We start from the raw sequence: 22,125 nt of genomic DNA, 5'->3' as shown, positions 1-22,125 counted from the left end.
TATAACAGGTACAACACTACAGAAAACGGTTATTTCCAAATATTTATGTGAGGTGAGAATCTTGGGAAACTTGGGACATTGTGACAAAGACAAAAAACACATTTGAATTTGATAGGGCAGCTGATTTTACTTCAAACTAACTTTCAGAAATCAATATGCAACATCATATTTTGGAGGTCACATTTAGCATGGGTCCCAATCCACTCCTCTTCTGCAGTGCTACTTTTCAGTAGAAGTTGGAGAAGCAAAAAGGGATTTTGACAGAGTAGACAGAATATATATTTTGATTTGACTTGTTAAGAGATACCATAGACCAAAGCTTCTTCTTATCTATGGCTTCTTACCCCAAAAAACAGGAAAGAAGAAACTGTATGATAAATAGAACATTCTTCCATTGGTTGAATTCAGTAGCCTATTATCAAAAAGAAAGAAAACTAATGGTTAGATTAATAATATTGGTTTTACCAGTGTGTACACTCTAGTACAAATTCCAGTTTCACAAACAGAAAATACAGTTTCAAAAATCCTGGGTAATACCAGCTGTGTGACATTGGGCTAATTATTTTTCCTCCCTGAAACCTCAGGCTCATTTTACAAATGGGGATTATTTTTTTTAAAAACTTCCTCAAAAGGTCAATGTGAGGATTTAATGAAATTGTTTAGAAACTTACAGGTGGCAAGAACAAAATGACAGCTATTATTGCTGTGGCTATCATTAAATCTTTACTAATTTGTAGTCATAAAATCAGCGTGGTGTTTTTAATAAATAATATTAAAAGAAAGTTTATTATAAATTTAATAATGTTGGCAAGACTAAGAAAACTTAAAGTTCATAAACTGTTTTCAAGAATTTGCACAAGAGGAAAAAAAAAAGGGAATTCCCTGGCGGTCCAGTGGTTAGGACACGGAGCTTTCACTTCCAGGGCCCGGTTCCATCCCTGGTTGGGGAACTAAGAGCAGCCAAAAAAAAAAAAAAAAGAATTTGCAAATGCTTAGGGAGTATCATGAACAAATAAACTATTGTTTGCTATTTACAAAGCAATCAAGTAATTGGGGTGGAGGAGCTGGTAGACAGAGAAGTTTAAGACAGCTTCTGCTCTTAGGTGAGAAAATAAAATTAACCCTTTTGAAAAGACAGGTAACAATAAAAAGGAGTATTTTATTCATGATTTGTCCCTTGCCTGCATCCAAAAATGACTTTATGGTGACTCAAGACTATATGTAAGTACATGCTGTATAACATGATTAAATATAAGTTCTATTCACTTTCTATTAAGCAATACTTTGTTAGCCAAGTTTTAGTAACTTTGTAGATTTAAAACTATTTAAATCTTTCTTAAGTTTATCGTTCAAATTTTTAAACCAATTAAAATGGAATTCTCTTCTCTGATTAGTACAACCTTGTTACACTTTACTGTCACTGTTTCATTAGTAACACTTTGACCACCTCTTATGAAAAAATACACATTAAATGTTGATAACTGCCAAACCTGGTTGATGGGTACATGGGATTTGTTATACTATTCTCTTTCCTTCTGAACAGGTTTGAAAGTTTTCATAATAAAACTTTTCTTTTTAACACTTACTTGTGAAATAAAAAATATAATAAATATAAATCTGTCTTACTGGCAAGCCCCAAGCTGATCAAAGGGTCATAAAACATCCAGGACAGTTTATACCAAGACAGTCAAAGATCAAAACCAAACAGAAACTTATGGAAAACATTCTGTGTCTGAAAAATTAAATAAGATTGTGAATAAGAGAAAAGCATATGCCCCAAACTTCAAACCAAAGGTAGGAAAACACTTATTTACTCAAAGAACTGGGAGTATTTATGAAAACAGTATACAAAAACTATATATTCTTGATACCACATAAACCACTGAGAGCTATGTAGTAATTTTCATAAAAATACTTGGATTCATTGCCAACCTAAATTTTGATAGATTTTAGTTTTATTTTGTTTCTTTAATAATGATGAGGCTGTGCTGGTGACATTTTAAAAAGTCATGTGGCATGACATTTATTTGAAAACACAGAAAATAATTAAAGATGAGTAACAATATTAAGTACTTTCTCATTTAGACTCACTATTGTTATGAAAATATGTTGCAGTGTGAGTCTTTTTCATTTTTCATTAATGTGTTTTTTAATCAGAAAAAAGTCCTATTATTTATCCCTATTCATCAACTGCAACACACTAAATGTACCTTGAACTTATTGCAATGATTCAAATAACTAAAGAAAGTTCACCCACTATTTTCCAGGGGCCTAATTTGTTAACAAGAGGAGCTGGCATTATTGACTTTGTCAATCACAGATAGAATCAAGGTGCTATTACCAGATCTGCTGACTGAGTTAAGTCGCTGACTGTGTAAGTCCAAGGTCCAAGAGTGAACCCCCAGTACAGTGAGTCACACACACGAGTCTTAACACAATCTCTGACCCCCTACAGTCAACCGGGAAAAATGACTCATCAAAGTACTCCATTAACAAGAGAAGTTAACCTTTCACTCGAATTCCTCAATTAACCTTCAATACAATCAAACCAAACTTGGCAAATAAAATGCAATTTTATATTGCAGACTAACACACCTAATTATGTAAGTTCACTACTTTTTTGTATTTGGTTCACAGTCTAAAATGGATTCAGCCATGGTTAAAAGTGACCAACTGGAAGAAATTCATAGTGATTCAATGAACACAGAGCAAAACAACATTAGTAGTGAAAATCTTACTACTTTTTCCTAAAGAGTTTTTTAAATTACTGATTACAGTGTTATCTCTTTTGGCATCTCTTATCATATAATAATTTTAAATTAGAGCCAAATTTTTAACTTTATGACTTTCGTATCTTTGTCATCTTATAGAAGGCCTTTTCTTACAGTCTCTTACAGAAAAAAAATATTTTTTTCTGATTATAATTTTTCTTATAAACTTTAAAATTAAATCTATATATTTAGCTCTGATCCATCTGGAATTTCAGTGAACAGTTATCATTGCTGGGGCTCTAAGGTAACTATAGTAACTTCTGTTTGAAATCTTAAGAGACTGATCAAATAGAAGAGGCTAGATGGGTAAATACTGAGATATTCCAGCATCGAAAGCCAGAATAGGAGCATAATATTCTCCTAGAACACCAGGATTGAATAAGTTAAGGTAAATGTTAGGCCTCTTATACTTTCTAAGCTATAAGTGATAGGTTATAGTTTTTATCATATGTGAAGGAAAGAAACAAACACTTTTCATATACTGATACAAATTTAAAAATTGAGGGGCTTCCCTGGTGGTGCAGTGGTTGGGAATCTGCCTGCCAGTGCAGGGGACACGGGTTCAAGCCCTGGTCCGGGAAGATCTCATATGCCGCGGAGCAACTAAGCCCGTGCACCACAACTACTGAGCCTGTGCTCTGCAGCCTGTAAGCCACAACTACTGAAGCCTGCGTACCACAGCTACTGAAGCCCATGAGCCAAAAGCCAGTGCTCCGCAACAAGAGAAGCCACAGCAATGAGAAGCCTGCACACTGCAAGGAAGAATAGCCCCCGCTCACTGCAACTAGAGAAAGCCTGTGCGCAGCAACGAAGACCCAACGCAGCCAAAAATAAATAAATAAATTTTTTTTTTTTAAATTGAGATTACAGTAGATGATGTGTTTCTAGAGCCAGACAGCCTCCTGGATCTATCACTAACTGTCCTTGGAAAGTTTTTTAAACACTGTGCCCTAGATTCCTTGTCTATAAAATGGAGATAATAATAGTACCTTCTCCTCAAGCTACTGTGGGAATGCAACGAGACAGTTCATGTAGAATCCTTCAAACAATGTCTGATAGAATAATTCCTCAATAATTATTAGCTATTTTTACTATTACTTGAGAAAGTGTAATAATTCTGCATGGTAATCATTACAAGCAGGTGGCAACTTCTGAAAGCACCATGCTATAAGTTTGTAAGTCAACGATTTAAATGTGGAAATACATATTCCTATTGAAATGCTGTTATAAATTATTAACATAATACACGTAGTCTATTTTCAAAAGGTACCTAAATTCAGTTTCTGGTCACTATGCCATTTATAACACTGTTCCCATAGGGAAATGTGCTTTTAGTTTCAATCAGGTGTTCTAAGAGTTCCTAGAAGTTTCTAGATTTCTATTTCTAGAAATAAATATATATATCTGAAAGGCTATAAAGTACCAGAACCTCAGAACAGATAAACTCCAGAGACTCAAAAGAAAAACTCATTTTTATGATAATGAAAAGAGACAAGCCGGTAGGACATTGAGGGCTCATAATTTCACCTTGTTTATGTAATGCTGCTGACACTAAATTGGTTTAATTGATGGTAGCTGAAAAATAAATAACGTGTTTTTTAGATATTCTGCCCTGTTCATCATTGCTAGAGGTATATGGGGTGCTTACCTTAACTTCCAATATTCTGAACTAACAGTGAGGCCCAGGTTCACACACTGAGACCCCTTTAATCAAAACTGGGGTTTCTTGGTAGTTTTCAATATAAACATATGGAAATGGATGTTTACCCCTGGGGACATTGCTGCTAAGCCGGTCAACCTTTCTCTTGTTCTGAGAAAGGAACTGTACAAGGGAGAAAGTATAGTTCTGAGAAAGAACAACAAGCCCTGACATTCACCCCAGGAGTCCCCGGAATCTGAAACCTTCTAAAGTCATTCAAACCCCTAAAAGGTGACAAATGGGATTGAGGCTCAACCTGTGTGCACCACACAACCATGCTGACTGTTCAATACAGAAATGCCGTCAACGTCTGCCGCTGGGGTGGGGGCAAAGGTGGGGGACTGTGAACCCCACCCCCAGCCCAGCAACAACAGGGTTCATGAAGGTTAATGACCAGCCCATGGTGTGGAGGGGGACGTCTGTGGGAGAGGCCAGAGGCCACACTAGACCAGGATTTTGCCCAGCACACATTGTTTCTCACATGAACTTAAAGTGGTTTGTCTGGCAACTTTCTGAGCCCGCACATTTCAAAGTAGCCATGCGGATGTTATGGGGTGAACATTCACTCTTCCTAAGAGATACCCACCCCACAACTGGGCCTCCCATCCTTATACTAATTTATCATTTTATTTGTCTCTGACAGGTGTACAGCAGATAAGGTGAACAGGGCAAATACCAAAAGAACAAAACCTTCTCAAAATTCAAACGTAGATCCTGGAATATTTAGAAGCAAATGCCATGATGTCTGGGATTTACTTTAAAATATTCCGGGGGGAAAAAAGTGAGAGCAGGTGAGGATAGATGAAATAAGAATGGTGAAATGCCAAAAAGTGTTGAAGCTGTGTGATAGGTACATGAGAGTTCATTAAATTATTCTCTCTATTTTGTGTGTATTTTTCCAAATGTCCATAACAAGGGTAATAAATAGGTAAATCCATTTTTTAAACTATCAAAATCCCCTTCAACGTTAACTAGCTTTCCCAGGATCCCCATGCCAACAAAGGGGAAAGTGAGACTCAAACTCAGATTTTTGTTGTTGTTTTGCAAAAAGCTTCAAGACCAGAGTTTTTTTGACTACTTCCTGCTACTCCCCACAGTTCTAAAGATAAATGCCAAAAAAGGGAAAGTGCCAAAGGTATTACTGGGGGTACCAAACATCTTGCTTTCCGAAATCCTAGTTACCTTTATACACTTTTTATTTCAGTAAGTACCACAGGTTAAATATTAAAATTTTAAACACTGCTAAGTAAGAATGAATGACTGTCATCAGCTCACCTGGCGAAGGTCTCCAGTAGAGACACTAATGATAAGAGTTGGGATAATCATGAAGCAGGCATTGTAGAAAAGCACTCCATATTTCCCTAACTCCTGCAAAAACCAAGAAAACTCCACTCAATTTTAGAAATATGAAGCATCAGATTTCCTGGAGCCATTTATTTTATTTTATTTTCCCCTGAAGCTAATTATACAACCATGTACTTATGCAGAGTTAGAACATGCATTCTGACCAGCTCTGTATTGGAATATTTTCAGCAAATTTCTGATGTAAAATGCTTCATTTCAAGTGTACTGTGATTTCCAAAAAAAAATTTGTTTTATCCAAAAAATGACAGATAAAATGGATGGAGATGGATGGACTCCGAGGTTCCATCCATCTCTAACATTCTAATTGTTCTTTTTTTAAAAGCATGTTATTCAAAATGGGAAATCTGGAACAAAGTAAACAGCATTAACAATATTAATATAAACAGAACCCCTTAAACACATCTGCTCTTTTTATTAAGGAACAGCAGGGTTAAAACACCAGGTATCTTGTTTTCTAATCTTGCATAAATTTAATTTTCTTTAGAGGCTACATCCACCACTTTCCATACAGGGTGACATACTGTGATTCTCAAAAGACAGCAAAACCAGTTTTGTAAAACTGCCACCATTAAAAAACAAATGGTAGTGCAGAAAAATACAGCGCAGATAAAAAAAACAGCTCATAGGAATACGCCTGTCCATCAGAGAGAACACCCTCACTCAACACAAAGAACTTGGAACAAAGAAACATATGCCTGGCCCATCCTCCAGAGCTTCCTGCATAGCTGGGGTGGGGGTGAGGGCTGGGAGCTCTGACCTAAGGGCAGCCACACCGAAGGAAAGCTCATCTGCCTACCCGCCCGTGACAGGACCTTATAAATTATCCATTCCAATCATCTCATTCCACAGATGAGGAAACTGAGGTTTGGAGAAGTGAAGGTTCCAGGTCACAATAACCAGTCAGCAGCAAAACTTGTATCTGTAACCCACATCTCCAGACTCTCAAACTACAGCTGCTTTCAGAATACTCCTGACTTCACATTGGTCACTGATGATGATGGTAAAAAAATCTTCTTCTAATTTTAATTTGCCTTTCAAAACAATCCCCTTTCTATATAGTATCCTGACTTTGCATCTAAAATAGTGCCCATTTTTCCCTTCCTACCTAATTTTCACCGAAACTTGGCAAGACAAGGAGTAACAAGAACCTATGCAGACAAGATAATTAAAAAGAAATTAGTCATCTGTAGATCATAACGTATAAATTAAATTACATGTCAGCTTTACAAGTTCATTTTTTCATGTAATTTCAGTGGCCAGATGACAAAGCCTAAAAGCTAAAGGAGTGAAGATCTGGTACCTTTGGGTCCATTTTCTGTTTGGTATAAACACCATTCGCTGCTGTGAAGATATCATTCAGGAATACAAATATATAGCCTTCCAAGTTAAAAGCAAGGTCAGAACTGGGAGGGAGAACACAGAGGAGTATGATTATTCAGAAACTCACAACTTGGCCTCAGACACTCTCTGTTTCATCTTTCCTAATCAAATCCATTTGTGATGCTAGCAACTACCTTTTCTCTGGCATATTTTCCCCCTGTATGGGGATGAATGGTTAATTCTTCTGCCCTGTTCCCAGACAAAAACAAAACCAGGCCTTCCGGAGGCTTAAACTTAATCACAACCGCTTAAAACCAGAGGGACATTAACCATCTTCCTTTGACTGCAAAGCCATTCTTTTGCTAACTGATAAATCGGCACGAGCCCTGCTTTTCTAAGAGGAGTGATTTGTTCAACCCACCTGTGGCTTTTCTTATTGTAGTAAATAGGGCCTTCCCCAGAGTACAGCCCTCTGGGGACAGCTGAGCAGTGACAGGGTAAAGGGGTCAAATGAGGAACTGACACCTCCATCTGGTCCCCAAACAGTCACATCATCCACTAGCACCCCCACTATCCTGCCCATCAAAAAGGCAAGGCAGGGATCCATTCCTTCTCTGCAACTCCTCTAAGGCCCCTTTCTTCCCATTCTTTGAAGCATCTTCTCTTCAATTTCCATTTTAAATAAATAACACTAGTATAAAAATGTTCGGGGGGAATATGGCAAAGGGAGGAGAGAGTGAACAACAGCTAATCCCAGATGTGATGCGTTCACCTGCACTTGACCTTGCAAACAGTACCACACCTATGTCCAAACTCTTAAGTATATATTGTCAAGAAGGTTTCCTTTACCCTCTTTGGGTCAGTTTCTGGGGGCCTGCGAATTTAACTGACAACAGACAGAATAACGGGGAAAAATATACAAACTGTTTTAAATATTTTACATGCACAGGAGTTCACAGAAAAGAAATGAAAATCAAAGAAGTGGTCAGACTCTGGGGCTTAGATAGATACCATTTTAACAAAAAAGAGGGTTTGGGTGTTAAGGAACAAATAAATTGTGGGAAAGGGACTAGGAAATATATAGGGGAAACTAGTGGAAGATAAGGGTTATTTTAATAAGGTTTGTTTATGCAGATTCATCTTGATGCTTACTCTCTGTCTCTGGTGATAAGAACTGCTTTTCTATTTCAAGTACAGGACCAAGGGACACCTTCACAAAGGCAAATTTATGGTCTACTTTTAGGCAGAAAAGGGAGGGCAGAGAACTCTTCCCACATCTGTTGATTCTAAATTGCCTTCAACTCAAAATAATGCTTATGCCAAAGTGGCATATATTGGAGTGGCATATCCTTATCCCCTTCAGTATCAAAATAAGATTATTTCTAACCAAAAAGAAGGAAATAGGCAAAAACTGCATCAAAATCTGAATGCAAATTAAACCAGATTTTGCTTGAGGCTTCCACTGGCATTATTTACCTACAAATATATTTGTGAGAATATAAATTAATTTTAGATCATCATAAATCATAATTATCTGGCTCAATCACAATAGAACCTCTGAAAATAAGGGTTTTCCAGATCTTTCCTACCCACATTCAGCTCAGTGTTAAGAAGAGTCTGCCATTCCCTAAGATGGCAAAGAGATGAATGAGCAAAAAAGTGAGGATTCCAGAGGAATGGAAAGGAAGTGTTACTCACTTCCTCAGAGAGCCTAAGGGGAATTCTTGGAGTTTTCAGGTCTCCTACTTGAGGGGGCCAGGAATTCCCAACATCATTTGTTTAGGTCAGTAGTGAAAGCACAGAAGTTTGATAAGAATTTACTTGTGTTATAAATGGGAGCAGATTCATGGTTAAGCCATGTGATTGTCATTTAGGGCTGTTCACAGACATTATATTTCAACTTTTGCTGGTCATGTGACTTGCTTTGGCAAATACAATGTAAGAAGAAGTAACACATCACCTCTGGGGAAAAGCTTGGAGAGCCAGCAGACAATTCCCCACATGCCTTCTTCTCTTCTGGATGAGCAAGGAAACCCCCTTTAAGGCAGAGGTTCCATCACCCTGGGTCCCTAAGTAGCTACAATGGGCAGAGTGCTCCCACAGCATTCACTGATGTTAGTATGTATCTGGAGTGTGAGTAGAATATATCTGGTATGTTAAACAACCACGATGTAGGGGCTATTTGTTACAGCTGCCTAAACTGGCTCAACTGTTACCTGCATCTGATGAGTTAATTTGAGTGAGAGCAGAGAAGGGTGCGGTTACAGCTGGGCTGCAGCTAAGAACTGTGCTTGTTACCCACAGGGATATTATCCATTCTGTGGGTGCTGAGGAAGGGGAAAGCCGAGAATTACTATTCCAAGCTGGCTCTTGGGTAAAAGTTAGATGTTTTGGGAAACACTATTTACCCTTTCAGCTCACTAGAGTATCACCTATGAGCTGAATTCCTACTAACTGCTTCTGGAGATGTGCTTTCATACACACAGAGTCTGAAGTTCCATTCCTCATCAAAGACTTACATTTTTATAAACCAATTTTTGTAAATGTCTTCAACTGGCTCTAAGTTAGTGGTTTTCACACTGAGCTCCAAGAAACCTAGAAGAGAGAGGAGGCCCAGGGGAGACCTCAGCCCTGTGGGAGGAAGGCACTTTCAACAGAGCACCTCCCTTTTTTAGCTACTTCACGCATATGTTTTGTTTGAACAAAAGTCCTCATGACCAAAACAGGCTCTAAGTGTGGCTGCTTAATGTCTGTACCAGCACCATATCAGGCATGAAACACAGCACTGAAACCAAACAGGCCAGCTTTAAGGGGGCTGAGCTCAGCCACAGCTAGAATTGGAGAAGAGGAAGTTACAGATAAAAATGCAAATAATAAACCCTGGTCTAGGCAAGGGACTAAATACATTTATAACAATAATAAACATCATTATTATTGCTAATATCTATCACCAGCTGGCATGCTATATTTTTAATCAATTTCTTTTGCTTATTATCTGTTTCCACCAACCTGAATGAAAGCTCCATGAAGGCAAGGATTGTTCTCGGTCTTGTTAACTGCTGGATTCCTCAGCACATAGAATGATGCCTGGCATATAGTAAATGCTTCAACATGTTTTTGTTGAATTTGGCCACGAACTAGTGTAAATCTTGGTTTATTATTATCTCATTTAATTCTCATAGTGATGCTATTAGGTGGATGATATTCTAATCTGCACTTCATAGTCAAAATAACTGGGGCACAGAGGTTAAATAGCTTGTTCTTGGTTATATAGCCAGTAAGTGAGGAGACTAGAATAAGGTTCTAGACATCCTGGCTCTGTAGCCCACACCTTATTTAATTTGCAATTAATGATCCAGAACTCTTTGTTTCTAAATGAGTTAATGAAACTAGTTTAACTGAAATCCCTCCAACTTTTTCTTTCTTCCTTTCATTCACATAGGTTTTTCTTTTCTATTACAGTCGTCCCTCCATATGCACGGGGGACTGGTTCCAGTACGCCACACTCCCACGCCCTCCACATGCAGGTACCCAAATCTACGGATGCTCAAGACCCTTATATAAAATGATGTGCAGCGTCTGCATATAACCTACATACAACCTCCCATATACTTTAAATCATCTCTAGATTACTTATAACACCTAATACAATGTAAATGCTATGTAAATAGTTGCCAGTGCACAGCAAATCCAAGTTTTCCTTTAGGGAATCTTCTGGAATTTAAAAAAAATATTTTTGATCCATGGTTGGTTGAATCCACAGATGCAGAAGCCTTGGACACACAGGGCCAAATGTAACATTTATACCTTATAAATGAGGAAACTGAGGCACAGAGAGGCTAAGAAATAGCTGACAGAAGTTAAGTTTCAAACCAAGGAAGGTAACTGCACACATGCTTTAACCACTATGCTATAAAAGGAGTCCGAGTGCCTGCTTTCAAATGTAAACTTGGAGTCCTATTCCTGGTCAGGTATATTAATGAATAAGATAGTAGTCATGCACTGGTATTGGCTCATGTCCCAAACATTTAATGAGCGTATTCCACCCTTGGAAATATTGACCAATAAGGCATCACAGGATGATAAAACAAATCAGCTTACAAGGGCTTTATAAATCTGTTATTCTTCTTAGTCAAATGCCTAAGAACTTTTCAAAATTCTTTGTAAAATTTTTATATTGAAGACAAACATTCAGTAATAAAAGTATACAGTTTACTCCTTTTTATGAAGAAAAGATGTATTAATACCTTATAATGCTCACTCTATATATTTCTCAGAAATGTTCTGGCCAACTTGGAACCCAGTTTGACTTTCACAGGAACACATGGGGATTCCACTAACGTCAACAGATTTGTCTCTTGGCTGCTCAATTCAACTGCAGCCAGATGGAAAATGAAAAATGAGGAGGGGGCCAGGCCTATTGTCAAAGGCACAAAGGAGTTATTGAGCAGAAATAGTCCAAAGTCTTACCCAGCTGCTATGAAAGCTCCAAGAATGATGGCAAAGACACTGACAATGATGTTCAAGGAATACTGTTTCCTGTAATAAATAAATAGCAGATGGATGGATAGGTAGGCAGACAGATGGATAGATGGATGGATAAGGAAAGGAGGAGGAGAGGAAAAAATATAGATTATATTTTTAAAATAAACTGCAGGGCTTCCCTGGTGGCGCAGTGGTTGAGAATCCGCCTGCCGATGCAGGGGACATGGGTTCGTGCCCCAGTCTGGGAAGATCCCACATGCCGCAGAGCGGCTAGGCCCGTGAGCCATGGCCACTGTGCGTCCGGAGCCTGTGCGTCCGGAGCCTGTGCTCCGCAACGGGAGAGGCCACAACAGTGAGAGGCCCGCGTACCGCAAAAAATGAATAAATAATTAAATAATTAAATAATTAAATAAATAAACTGCAAACAGACATTGTTAACAGTTTTATAGCTAATATCTAATGGACAATGCTTTATGTAAAAAGAGTACTAAAGGTAACTTAAATGGATTAGGAAATCAGACCAAATTTACTTTATTTCTTAAGTAGTTGTCTTAATCTAATTACAGATGTATTTCTCTGTTCTCACTAGAAAGACGCTGGGACAAAATGCAGAAGAGCTCCTGCTGGTGGGTCTAGTTGGTATATACTTTTATCAAGCATCCAAAGATTAAGATAAAATTCAATAGTAAAACTTAAAACAGTGGGCCATCATCCAAATTTCATCCTTAAATAATCTGCACAGCAAAATCAAGAATCACCTTTTTAGATGTCAGCCTGAGTATCTTTATGAGAAATTTTTAAACCAACATTATAAAAATTTATTTATTCTGATGTTACATCATAATTACTGCATCAGAATGAATTTCCCTGATTTTCTGCACTCTTATTCTATACTATATACGTGGACAACTTTTCCTCTACATTCCAAAATCAGCGTATATTCCATCTGGCTCAGGAAACAGATTTACATCTGTTTTGGGGTTCTTTGTCTTTTTTTTTTTTTAATAATTTTTGACCACACACACATTTTATTTATCTAATGTAAAATTATAATTGTTTTTAAAAAACACTCATTACATTCTTAGGGAATCATGGAAATAGGAGACTGCTTTTAAGTGAACAAACCATTTGCCCTTAAGTTGTTGCTACTAGCACTTCAAATCAACTATTTGAAAAGATGACTAGATGTTGAGAATTTGCTAGGTAAAAATAATGTGGAGTGTGGGGAGAGGACACCAGAGGAAAAGAAGAAAAACAAAAATCACCCGAGTATGATGGTTTCCAGGAGTAAAGTAAGTGGAATGGTAAATTTCCTGAGCACGGTGAACATCGGCAAGCTGTCAGGAAAAGATTCAAGTATAATATCATCAGACACCAAGTATTTTTTTAATGCCTTACATTTTTAATTAAGCCCATTAATTTTCCAAATTAAATATAAGGAATTAACCTTAATTATCACATATGTTACTAATAAATCATATTAAATAATAAAAAGAAATGAAGATTTAATAATTTCATGCCACTTTTACTTACTAAAAATTCAAAACATCATACTATCCAACTACTACAAAGTTTGTGCTAAAAGATTATATGCAATGTGAACCAATACAGCCTCTGACAAATCAAGTTGGGACTATGTATGGACAGTCATTAAAGGATCCTAACCTAGGACCTAATTACTTCTTTTTTTTTTTTTTAATTTATTTTTATTTATTTATTTTTGGCTGCGTTGGGTCCCCGCTGCTGCGCACAGGCTCTCTCTAGTTGTGGTGCATGAGCTTCTCATTGTGGTGGCTTCTCTCGTTGCGGAGCACAGGCTCTAGGCGTGCAGGCTTCAGTAGTTGTGGCACATGGGCTCAGTAGTTGTGGCCTACGGGCTCTAGAGTGCAGGCTCAGCAGTTGTGGCGCACGGGCTTACCCGCTCCACGGCATGTGGGATCTTCCCGGACCAGGGCTCGAACCCGTGTCCCCTGCATTGGCAGGCGGACTCCCAACCACTGCACCACCAGGGAAGCCCAGACCTAATTACTTCTTGCTGGGAAACTTACCCTAAGATAATAACCCAAAGGAAAGAAAAAAAAATCATGTGCACAAACATGTTCATTACAGTAATGTCTTTGGGAAAAACATCAGAAACAACCTGAATATCAAACAAGGCAATGATTAAATAAATTATGATAAATCCACTTGGGGGAACATTATACATTAATTCTATAATATAAAACTTTACCACTCTTGAAAAACGAATGTTAAATAAATCAAGGAGGTGACAAAACTATGTAGAGTCTACAACTGTAATAAAATACATTCTGTATATGGAAAAAGACTGAAAGTGAGTATTTAAAATAGTATGTTAGAGGATAAAATTATGGGTAATTTTTCTCTAAAACTTTATGTAATGAGGCCACATTCACTGCCTTTCAAAAATACTTATGAATCTTTCACCCACTCTCAAAACCCAGAGATTCCAGGACACAGCTCAATGCACAGCCACAGACTGCCAGGGCTGGAAAAACACACCTCCATCTGCTTCCAATGTGACCCTGAGAAGATGGTGACCAAAGAAAGGAAAGTCAGAACCACAGCGTTTAGGGGGTGGGGTGGGCAGCTCCTCCTGACCAGACCTTAGGAGGGGTTTCACACTACAACCAGAGAGCAGTGCAGAAAGAATTTTCAGGAACTTCACTTAAAAATGTCTTATGAGGGGCTTCCCTGGTGGCGCAGTGGTTGAGAGTCCGCCTGCCGATGCAGGGGACATGGGTTCATGCCCGGTCCGGGAAGATCCTACATGCCGTGGAGCGGCTGGTCCCATGAGCCATGGCCGCTGAGCCTGCGTGTCCGGAGCCTGTTCTCCGCAACGGGAGAGGCCACAACAGTGAGAGGCCCGCGTACCGCAAAAAAGAAAAAAAGAAAAAAGATGGTCAATATCATTAATCATCAGGGAAATGCAAATCAGAACCACAATAAGATACGACATCACAACCACTACGATAGCTATAATCAAAAAGATAGACAATAACAAATGTGGCAAGAATGTACAGAAATTGTAACCCTCGTACACTGCTGGTGGGAAAGTAAAATGGCACAGCCACTTTGGAAAACAGCTTGGCAGTTCCTCAAAATGTTAAACACAGAATGGCCATACCCCAGCAATCCTACTCCTAGGTATAGACCTAATCAATAGCAATTCTGTTCTTCCATTTCATCAGGCCAAAAACCATGAAGGCATCTTGGTCTTTCTTTTTCTCATACCCTACATATTATTCATCAGGATACTGTGTTAGCCCTTCCTTCTAAATATATCCAGCACCCAGACTATGGCCTCAACCTCACACTAAAAATAACCAGGGGATCCTTGGAGAAATGGTAGGAAAAGTCCAAATAAATCTGGGACATCATGTGCCAGGAAGCAAGGAAGTAATCAAAGACTACTGGGGCCCTAGAACATAGGAGTCAACTCAAAGAGGTTCCCACTGACCTGAGATGATATAATTTGAGCATCAAAAGAAGTATTTATATAATGAATTAAAACATTAAGTAAATGAAACAAATAGAATAATGGAACAGAATAGAGAATCCCGGAAATATACCCACACAAATATATTCAACTAATCTTTGACAAAGGAGCAAATACAATTCAATGGAGATAGACTAGCCTTTTCAACAAATGGTGCTCAAACAACTGGACATCTACACGTAAAAAAACCTGAATCTAGACACAGACCTTAAACCTTTCACAAAAATTAACTTCAAAATGGATCATACACCTAAATGTAAAACATAAACTTCTGGAAGATAATGTAGGAGAAAATCTAGATGGCCTTGGGTTTGGCAATGAGTTTTTAGATACAACACCAAAAGCACAATCTGTGAAAGAAAAAAATGATGGTGGAGCTTCATTAAAATTAAAACTTCTGCTCTGAAAGACAGTGTTAAGAGAATGAAAAGACAAGCCATAGACTGAGAGAAAATATTTGCAAAATGCATATCTCATGAGGGACTTGTTTCAAATAAATGAAAATGCATGAGTTAATAATGATGGTAAAAAACAAAACAAACAAAAAACAACAACTCACTATTGAAGGTGACAGGACACTAATTTATTACTCTGAACATTTATAAATAAAGCTTTATCCTGCCTTTCCTGTATGATATGGTGAATGAAAGTTTGTATTTATTGAGGAAGTTTAGACAATTAATGTAGAAGGGGTGATATAGTTAGAAAATCATCATTTTTCAATTTGAAATGAAATAATGGATCTAGACAATGATCATCAATAGAGGCTAAAACCATTAGATGAAAAATTGATGGGAAACATTCTAATGAAGGGACCAGACTGACCCCTTAAAATCATTAAAAGTGGAACTGATCAATTAAATATCATTAAAGGTGAGATAAAACATTATGTGTCCCATGAGGTGATGCAGTAGAAGGAACCCAACATCACCAATAAACCTATGTTGCCTGAAAAATTGAATCTGAATCTGATCAAGCCTCTAGGACCAACTACCAGTTTATGGAAAATAGGGGAGACAGAGAAACATACTACATAACACCACGTATAAGCAATCTTCCTTCCTTCCTCCTCAGTCTCACTTGCTGAAAGCCCCCACAGCACCCATGAAGCCTTCATCTTACCTCTTCTGTTATGCATGTAGAGAAATGTTGAAGAACACTTGTAATAAAGATGTTTGTAAGATCACTAAAACAAGAAGTCCTCATCTGTGAGGCAGAGACCCCCAGTGCAGCTGGGCAGCTATGAGGGTAACTGAAGGCATCCCCACACTGCAGGTGGGCTCAGAGACAGGGCAAGAGGATATGTGGCAACACAGCAATAGCACCTACCACAGGGAGTTTTAATACAAATTTAAGACAATTAAGGAAAATTGACTGTCCTAATCCCAGAAGGAAACAACAAAACAACTAAAATACGTAACTAAAAACAGTATTGGACATTTTGTTTTTCACAACAACCACAATCTGTCCTTTCCAAACAAGAGTGAAAGGCAACAGGCCTAATTTCACATTTCTCAGTTTTATACATACTTTCTCCTTCTGGTCTACCTCCTACCTGCCATTTTTCTTTTCTCCCTATACAAACAGGTTTCCTTCCATTACTGTCACCCTTTGGTCAGACTTTATTTTCCCATTATTCACATCTTTTTCATAAGGTTTGTCACCCTAATGTGTGTTCATTAGTCTACATATTTCACACCACGCTTTCCAATTTATAGGATGACTTGGTCTTTGTACATTTCTATTTTCATTTTTGCAGTGACTTTTAACAGAGTAGTCAAAGGACCATAAAATAAATGCAAATGCAGATTTCAGAAGTATATATCACATACTTGAAAATAACGTCTGTCATTTATTTCTCCTTGTACCAAGCCTGACCTACACCAAATCTGACAGAATATTCCTGCTTTTATAAAACTGTGATGAAACCAAAAGTTACACAGAACCATGTTCGTATAAATGAATCTTCCTGAATAAATCATACCTTCTCTAGCTTGATTTCTATAGATCTCACATTCTATCTTCAGACTTGAACATAAAGAAAAATATATCAGCTTTTTAACATTTCTAAAGCATTATCAAATTAAATTCAAAACTCTACCTTATTTTCTTTTTTTTTTTTTTTTTTGCGGTATGCGGGCCTCTCACTGTTGTGGCCTCTCCCGTTGCGGAGCACAGGCTCCGGATGCGCAGGCCCAGCGGCCATGGCTCACGGGCCCAGCTGCTCCGCGGCATATGGGATCCTCCCAGACCGGGGCACGAACCCGTATCCCCTGCATCGGCAGGCGGACTCTTAACCACTGCGCCACCAGGGAGGCCCTATTTTCTTAAAATATGGAATATTATTGTCTTCTATATGTAGCCCAAGCAATATCTTGAAAAATCAAAGCTGGTCTTTGTGACACTAAAAGCAAACAAATGAAGACTCCGATAAACCATTATCCTGCACTCTACCTTAATTTACTTGTGCTTGATAATCCACTTATGTGGTTTCCAACGTAGAGGAGAGGCAGAGGAAACAGCTTCAATAAAAAAAGAAAGAATATTTGGTTAGTACTCTAATAACATTTTCTTTCATATATAAAAATGGTGACATTCACTCCCCATCAGTAAGCAAATCATTCTGAGTTCCTTTCCTTGCAATGACTAAATTTTCCAGAATCCAGAACACATCATGAGTTTCTCCATGTGATCAAAAAATAGGTAGGAAGTGATATCCATAATCATGGTGGTGGTGTGGAGGCTGGATAGAAATGGAATTCTTGACCTTGCCCACATTAGTAGACTATTTCCCTAAAAGAAAGCTCTAAACAAGCACCTATCTTAGGTGGAGACCCCTAGCCAGGTTGGTGAGTTGAGGATGGGTGTTTATCGCTGATAAACTATATAAATATAGTTTATGAATGAGATTCAGAAGGCCATTGAAAAAGTATGCAAACTTCTGTTATCTATGCATATATGCACTTTTCTGGACAAAGGCAAAGGTCTATATCCCATTGATGTGTCACACAGTTGGTGACACTTTCAAAAAGTTGTGTATATGGGGCTTCCCTGGTAGTGCAGTGGTTGAGAGTCCGCCTGTTGATGCAGGGGACACGGGTTCATGCCCTGGTCCAGGAGGATCCCACGTGCCACAGAGCGGCTGGGCCCATGAGCCATGGCTGCTGGGCCTGCGCGTCTGGAGCCTGTGCTCCGCAAAGGGAGAGGCCACAATAGTGAGAGGCCCGTGTACCGCAAAAAAAAAAAAAAAAAAAAAAAAAAAAGTTGTGTATACTGGCCACATTACTTTGGAGTTACTTTATTTGTTTTAAAGGCCTAGAATAATTAAATATCTACCAAGGTTAAACAATGTAGCTTGTACTTGAATTAGGTTTACTGAGCTCTGAGCTCCTGAATTATTTTCTGATTGTTAAGAGAAATATTATTCAGAACACACTGAAAAAGAGACAAAATGTAACACCTAGTCTTCCATAAATAAAAAAAAATCCCTTCATAAGCTCATACGATAACTTTTAAGAACTTTTTAACTAATATAATACTCCATAGCTATCAAGATGACTCCAACATTTCTTTTTCCACTAAAAAGACACTAAGCGTGCAACTCAGATATCTTTTGAAAGATTTTTAAATACTATGTGTCATCTGCAAAAAAGTTACAGAATTTCTTTATTAGGAAATTTGCTCAAGAAACATAAGCAAGAAAATAGATCCAGGACCTTCCCTTTTATTCATCAACATTGTAAATGAAAATTGTTTGGGCCTGCCATATCAGTAAACAAAGGATGTTGCAGCCTGATGGCTTGATAGCCACTACAGCCCCCCTGAAAGTGAGCCCTGAGGGAACTCAGGATGGAGACAAACAGGCTGCCCACTGCCAACCCCTCAGTCACTGCAGTCACCCCCATGGTGCACCCTGAGGAGACTCAGGATGGAAAGGAAGAGGATACTGGTCCCAGATAGCTAAGGTCACATCAAAGGAATAATTTCAATGAGCCCAGACTCTTGCATCTTCCCATACATAGAAAAGCACTAAATTCATTAGCTTGAGATACTATCTGGCTTTCTTTAACTAACAATAATCTTTTGAAGTTCCAGCTACCTGGTCTTTTTTGCAAAAACTCCTGTATATGCTGGCCCTTCCCTCACCTCTTGGGAGCAGTCCCTCAGAGCCACCTGAGCTATCTGAGAGACTGCCTCCTGGGCTTAAGTCCTCATTTTGTCCACAAAATAAAACATAATTCTCAACTTTTACGTTGCACATTTTTTTTCAGTCAACAACATTCTGGTTAACAGTGTACAACTGACTCAACAATCACACAGCTGGTGATATTACAACTTTAGAGGTTCTTAGGTGTTGAAGAGAATCACTTGTCCCTATTTCCATATACAATTCAAAATAAAGACAGTACTGACTTCTAGTTTCTGCTAACCATGGGCTAAATTATTTGTGCTAATTCCCCTGCTGACTAATTAATGCATTAATTAATCAACTTTATAATTTGATAAGTTAGAGATGCCTGTTTTGAATTCCAGGGGAACACTAAAAGAACTGAAACAGAGGAGTTCCACTGTGCACAATTAAACACTTTAATTCACCAGTAAGATTTAACTAATTTAAATTTTAGGCACCTATGGGAATTCCCTGGCGGTCCAATGGTTAGGGCTCTGCACTTCCACTGCAAGGGGCATGGGTTCTATCTCTGGTCAAGAAACTAAGATCCCGAATGCCGCGAGGTGCAATCAAAAAAAAAAAAAATTTAGGCAGCTAATCATACAGCCTCAAAATACATAAAACAAAACAAAAAACCTGGCAGAAATGCCAAGAGAAATAGACAAATCCATAATCAGACACAATGGCTGTAGCAATATCTCTCTTCTCACATACTCTTAAAATGTGACTTTGACACTCCCTTCCATCCAGAGGTAGTGTCTATGTCCCTACAGCAAAAGGCAACTGGAACACAGAAAAAAGGCATCTCAAAAAAACCTACAGCAAACAATACACTTAATGGCAAAATATTAAAAGTTTCCCCTTTGAGATCAGACAAAAATGCCCAGTATTTCCATTTCTATCAACACTGCACTGTAGGTCCTGTGCTATACAGTAAGGCAAGTAAAAGAAATGAAAGTTAGAATGTTGCAGATACAAAGACAATATACAAAAGAAAGATAAAAATATGTAGCTGAGAAGTGGAATATGTCCTGCCATACCAGCAAACAGAGGATGTCACAGTCACCAGCCATTGCAGCCACACCTTTGCAGCCACAGCCTATGGTGAGCTGGTGAGCCCTGAGGAACTCAGGATATGAAAACACAGGATACTGGTCCCAGATAGCTGAGCTGCATATCAAAGGAATGATTTCAGTGAGCCCAGACTCTTGCATCTTCCCACATATAGAAAAGCTCTAAATTCCTTAAGTTGACATATCCGGTTTTCTTTAATTAACAATAATCCTTTGACGTTCAGACCACCTGCCCTTTGTTGCAAAACTCCTATATGTCCTGGGTCCTCACCTCACCTCCTCTGAGCAGTTCTCTCACAGTTACTTGAAATGCTGCCTCCCAGGCTTGAAGTACTAAAAAATTCCCGCCAAATAAAATATAACTCTCAACTTTTACATTGTGAATAATTTTTTAGTGGATATACTTCTAACTTTCCAAATAATCTGGGGGTTTTTTGGCCGTGCCACGCAGCATGCGGGATCTTAGTTCCCTGACCAGGGATCAAACCTGTGCCCCCTGCAATGGAAGTGTGGAGTCCTAACCGCTGGACTGCCAGGGAATTCCCCTGTTTTTAAAAGATACACGCAATAGCAAAAAAAAAAAAAAAAAAAAAAAGATGTACCTCAGAACAAATCTAATAAAAACTGTTAGAATTCTATAGAGAAAATTATAAAACTTTACTGAGGGCAGTTAAAGAAGGGGTATGTATACCATGTACATGGATTGAAAGATTCAATACTTTAAAGATGTCAATTCATTCCAAATTGCGTTAGAGCTTCAATGCAATTCCAGTCAAAATCCCAAAAGGTTATTTTTCATGAAACTTGACAACCTGCTTCTAATATTCACATAAAAATGTGAAGAACCAAGAACTTAGGAGGAAAGACTTGCTCTACCAGATAGCAAGACTTTGCATAAAGCAATAGTAATTACGACTGTGAGGTAATGGTGCAGAAACACAAATAGACAAATGAAAAAGCATGGAGAGCTTAGAAACATATGTGAACAATAGTACCATGATATAAGTGGCACAATATTAAGGATAAACTTTTCAGCTGAGTCTGTGACAAATGAAAAAATAAATGAAATTGTACACCATTACCTCACACCATGCACAAAAATCAACTCCAAGCAGATTAAAAACCTAACTCTGAAAAACAATATATCTTTTATCTAGAAAAATATCTTCATAACCTCAGAGTAGGGAAGAATTTCCTAAATAAGAAAAATAGTGATTAATTATTAAGGAAAAGACTGATAAAATTTAACTATTTTAAAAGTAAGATTCCTTTTCATGATAAGGAATACGTGATAAAGGAATACAAGATAAATACATAATAAAGAAAATAAAAAGATATGAAACAGAGCGGGGAAATATATTTGTAATGCTGTGTATGACTAAGAAGAGGACTATCATTAATATATTTTTTAAAACTCCTACACAAATCAGTAAGAAAAAGACACCAACCCAACAGAAAAATGGGCAAAAGTCTTGAACAAGTATTTCACAAAAGAGGATATCAAAATGGGCACTAAAAAATGAAAAGGCACTCAACCTCATTAATAAATAGGGAAATGCAAATAAAAGTCAAGAAGATGTCATTATGCACCCACCAGATCAGCACAATTTAAAATGACTGGTATACCAAGGATTGGCAAGAATGAGGAGCAATAGGGACCTTCATGCACTTTCGTCAGGAGTGGGAACTGGTACAACCACTTGGGGGAACAGTTTGCCATTATC

At 38.1% G+C, this 22,125-nt stretch overlaps 1 protein-coding gene across 2 annotated transcripts in view; it reads right to left on the bottom strand.

Moving 5' to 3' along the window:
- The window catches only part of SLC35D2 (solute carrier family 35 member D2), a 52,189-nt gene that overhangs the window by 9,634 nt on the left and 20,430 nt on the right, over nt 1-22,125 (bottom strand). Inside the window, exons 4-9 of one of the 2 annotated variants that reach the window (XM_060100733.1) lie at nt 17,612-17,679; nt 12,906-12,977; nt 11,626-11,694; nt 7,136-7,238; nt 5,746-5,838; nt 345-412 (exon numbers count right to left, since the gene is read on the bottom strand). In XM_060100733.1, coding sequence (XP_059956716.1) covers nt 345-412; nt 5,746-5,838; nt 7,136-7,238; nt 11,626-11,694; nt 12,906-12,977; nt 17,612-17,679 — 473 coding nt within the window. The remainder of the gene's footprint in view (nt 1-344; nt 413-5,745; nt 5,839-7,135; nt 7,239-11,625; nt 11,695-12,905; nt 12,978-17,611; nt 17,680-22,125) is intronic. The other variant, XM_060100735.1, reaches the window with a different exon arrangement.

Source organism: Mesoplodon densirostris, chromosome 6, assembly GCF_025265405.1.
Source record: "Mesoplodon densirostris isolate mMesDen1 chromosome 6, mMesDen1 primary haplotype, whole genome shotgun sequence".
In the NCBI taxonomy this organism is placed as follows: Eukaryota; Metazoa; Chordata; class Mammalia; order Artiodactyla; family Ziphiidae; genus Mesoplodon; species Mesoplodon densirostris.
This window is presented reverse-complemented; position numbering and strand designations above follow the sequence as displayed.